General features: G+C 62.5%; 1 protein-coding gene across 1 annotated transcript; it reads left to right on the top strand.

Moving 5' to 3' along the window:
* Positions 1-6: 6 nt before the first annotated feature.
* Positions 7-2267, top strand: LOC145718836 (sodium- and chloride-dependent creatine transporter 1-like). Its single transcript, XM_081810352.1, has 3 exons — positions 7-46; positions 127-297; positions 712-2267. The coding sequence occupies exons 1-3, from the start codon at positions 44-46 to the stop codon at positions 850-852; spliced, it is 315 nt and encodes a 104-aa protein (XP_081666478.1). The 5' UTR covers positions 7-43; the 3' UTR covers positions 853-2267.
* Positions 2268-2545: the final 278 nt, after the last annotated feature.

Raw genomic sequence — 2545 nt, 5'->3', positions numbered from 1 at the left:
CTGGATGAAATGGTGCTGGTCCTTCTTCACCCCACTGGTCTGCATGGTAAGGGCCAGGGGAGGCTGAGCAGGGGGAGGGACGCCGAGGGCGCGCCACCGGCTGAGAGCAGGGCTTCTCACCCACAGGGCATCTTCATCTTCAACGTGGTGTATTACAAGCCGCTGGTCTACAACAACACCTACGTGTATCCATGGTGGGGCGAGGCCATGGGCTGGGGCTTCGCTCTCTCCTCCATGCTGTGCGTGCCCCTCCACCTCCTGGGCTGCCTCCTCAGGGCCAAGGGGACCATGGCTGAGGTCAGTCTGCCCTACTGCCTCTCCCCTGTTCGAGTCCCTCCCTTGTACCGGCTCAAGGCATTACCTCCAGAGTGCCCGTTCTCCTGCCCACTAGGACGTAACCACTGTGCTAGGAGTCTCCGGGGCCTGCTCAGGGCGGGGGGGTGGGGGGTGGGGGGGGTGGATGGAAGGAACGCTGGCCCCCCCAGGGACTGAGGTCCCTGGGAGGGGGGAGGAGAGGTCTGTCCCTAGCCTCTCACCCCTTTCCCTGGTACAGAGAGTGGGGTGTGGTCAGTACCCACGGGAGGAGGGGCCCTGGTCCCCAGCCAGTGGCAGGTGGTGGCAAGTGCAGAGAGGCCGAGGGCAAGCATGTGCACGCCCCCCCCACCCCCGCCATGGCCCAGGGACTCAACGTGTCCCCCCTCTCTCCTGCAGCGCTGGCAGCACCTGACGCAGCCTGTGTGGGGCCTCCACCACTTGGAGTATAGAGCTCAGGACTCCGACGTCAGGGGCCTGACCACCCTGACCCCAGTGTCCGAGAGCAGCAAGGTGGTGGTGGTAGAGAGCGTCATGTGACAGGCACCCTGGCTCCCATCACCAGCTCACCCTCTTGTAGCCATAGCAGCCCCTGCTTTAGCCCCCCCACCCCTCCAGGGGGCTTGCCTTTCCCTGACACTTTTGGGGTCTGCCTGGGGAGGGCGGGGACGAAGCACCACGAGTGCTAACTAAAATAACTTTTTTTTCCATTTTTAATAAAACACCAAAAATATCACAACCCACCAAAAATAGACGCCTCCCCACCCCGCCCCCCAACCAAGCTGGTACACACGCTGCTTCCCAGGCCCTGCCGACCGCCCTCCCCCTGGTGCCCGCCGCAGAAGCGTCTCCCCCAGCCCCACCACGCCTGCCTCTCTGGGCTCTGCCCGCCGCCGCACCCTCGGGCGGCCCCTCCCCCCTAGAGGCAGCAGTGACAGCTGGGGGACCCGGGCAGCAGAGGAGAGCAGGAAGGCGAGGGAGGGGCAGCAGAACCAAGGCGACTACTTCAGCGGGGCTAGACCCCTCTCCCCGTCCCTATTCTAGAAGCTTAGAGAGCCAGCCAGCAACGGGACCTCCTGGTTCCTGCGCCGATTGCCACCAATATCAATTGTGTGAGCTTGTGTACGAATGCGTGTGTGCGTGAGGATGTAGGGGAAGCCTAGACCTCTCTTAGCAAAGGTGAATACCAGGTGTAAACTGTGCCTGTGGGCACATGAGGCTTGTATTTTGCACATTTTATAAAAACTTGAGGAAAGAGATTTCTGCTTGTATATTTCTAAAGAGGAAACAGCCCAACGTCCCTCTCCCTGCCACTCCCTGTCCCTTTCAGCACCCCCTTAGTCCTCTGCCCCAGCCAAGGAGTGTGAACTTATAGATCTAATTTTCATAGGCAAAAGCTTCAAGCTGTTGAGTGTGCAAGTCTGTCGTGTGGGTGTGCATGTGTAGTCCCTGGCCCCAGACTGGGGTGGAAAGAGTGTACGGCTGGGGGGGGGGGGGCCTCCAGGAGCACCCCCCCCGCCCCCTCTGCCCACAGGTCGGCGGGGTGAAGCAGATGCAGCGTTGTGACCCCGGCGATCGGGGGCTGCTCACCCGGCATGCTCAGGCTCGCCCGCACCCTGCCCTCCCCTCCCCACCCCCCCGGGCTGGGCACGACTGCAGGGATCCGAGGTGGGCACCAGCCAGGGGAGGGATCCCGGGCATGGCTCCCACCTGCGAGCTTAAAGCTGATGCACTTCCCACGTCTCAAGTCTTCCATGTAGCAGCTTTAATTAACCCACGTGTGTGTCACGTCCGATCCCGAGACAGCCGAGTGGGCCCTAGAGAGGCTTCCCCCACGCCACCCCGACATCGGTCGGAGAGGTGGGACTGGGTGAGGGCAGGGGTCCAGCGGGGACGTTCTTACTGTGCTAAAAAGCCACTGCAAACATAGCAATAAAAACATGTCATTTTCCAAAGCTGGCTCCTGCTCTGCCTCTGCTTGTCACGAGGGAGGGGTGGCGGGGGAGGGAGGCTGTTGGGGCTGCAGGGGTGGTGGGGACGCCTCCCCACCTCGAGCCGCTGCCTCGGGCAAGTATTTGTTCTGAGGGTCCCCGCACCCGCCGCTGTTCCAGGACCTGGGAATAGAGCAGGTACCGAAGGCGGGCGGCGGCAAGCCTCTTCCCCGCGGAGCTGACATACTTGGGGAGGGAGGCTGACGGTAGGGCGGAGACGGACGCGAGAGCAGGGAAGGTGG

Source organism: Leptonychotes weddellii, unplaced genomic scaffold (genome assembly GCF_054177405.1).
Source record: "Leptonychotes weddellii isolate Sample4059 unplaced genomic scaffold, ASM5417740v2 HiC_scaffold_23332, whole genome shotgun sequence".
Taxonomy (NCBI): domain Eukaryota; kingdom Metazoa; phylum Chordata; class Mammalia; order Carnivora; family Phocidae; genus Leptonychotes; species Leptonychotes weddellii.
This window is presented reverse-complemented; position numbering and strand designations above follow the sequence as displayed.

Excerpts from the sequence above, each read along its gene's own strand:
- LOC145718836 (XM_081810352.1), top strand. Across the intron at positions 298-711 it reads CCAAGGGGACCATGGCTGAG|CGCTGGCAGCACCTGACGCA; the intron begins GTCAGTCTGCCC and ends TCTCTCCTGCAG.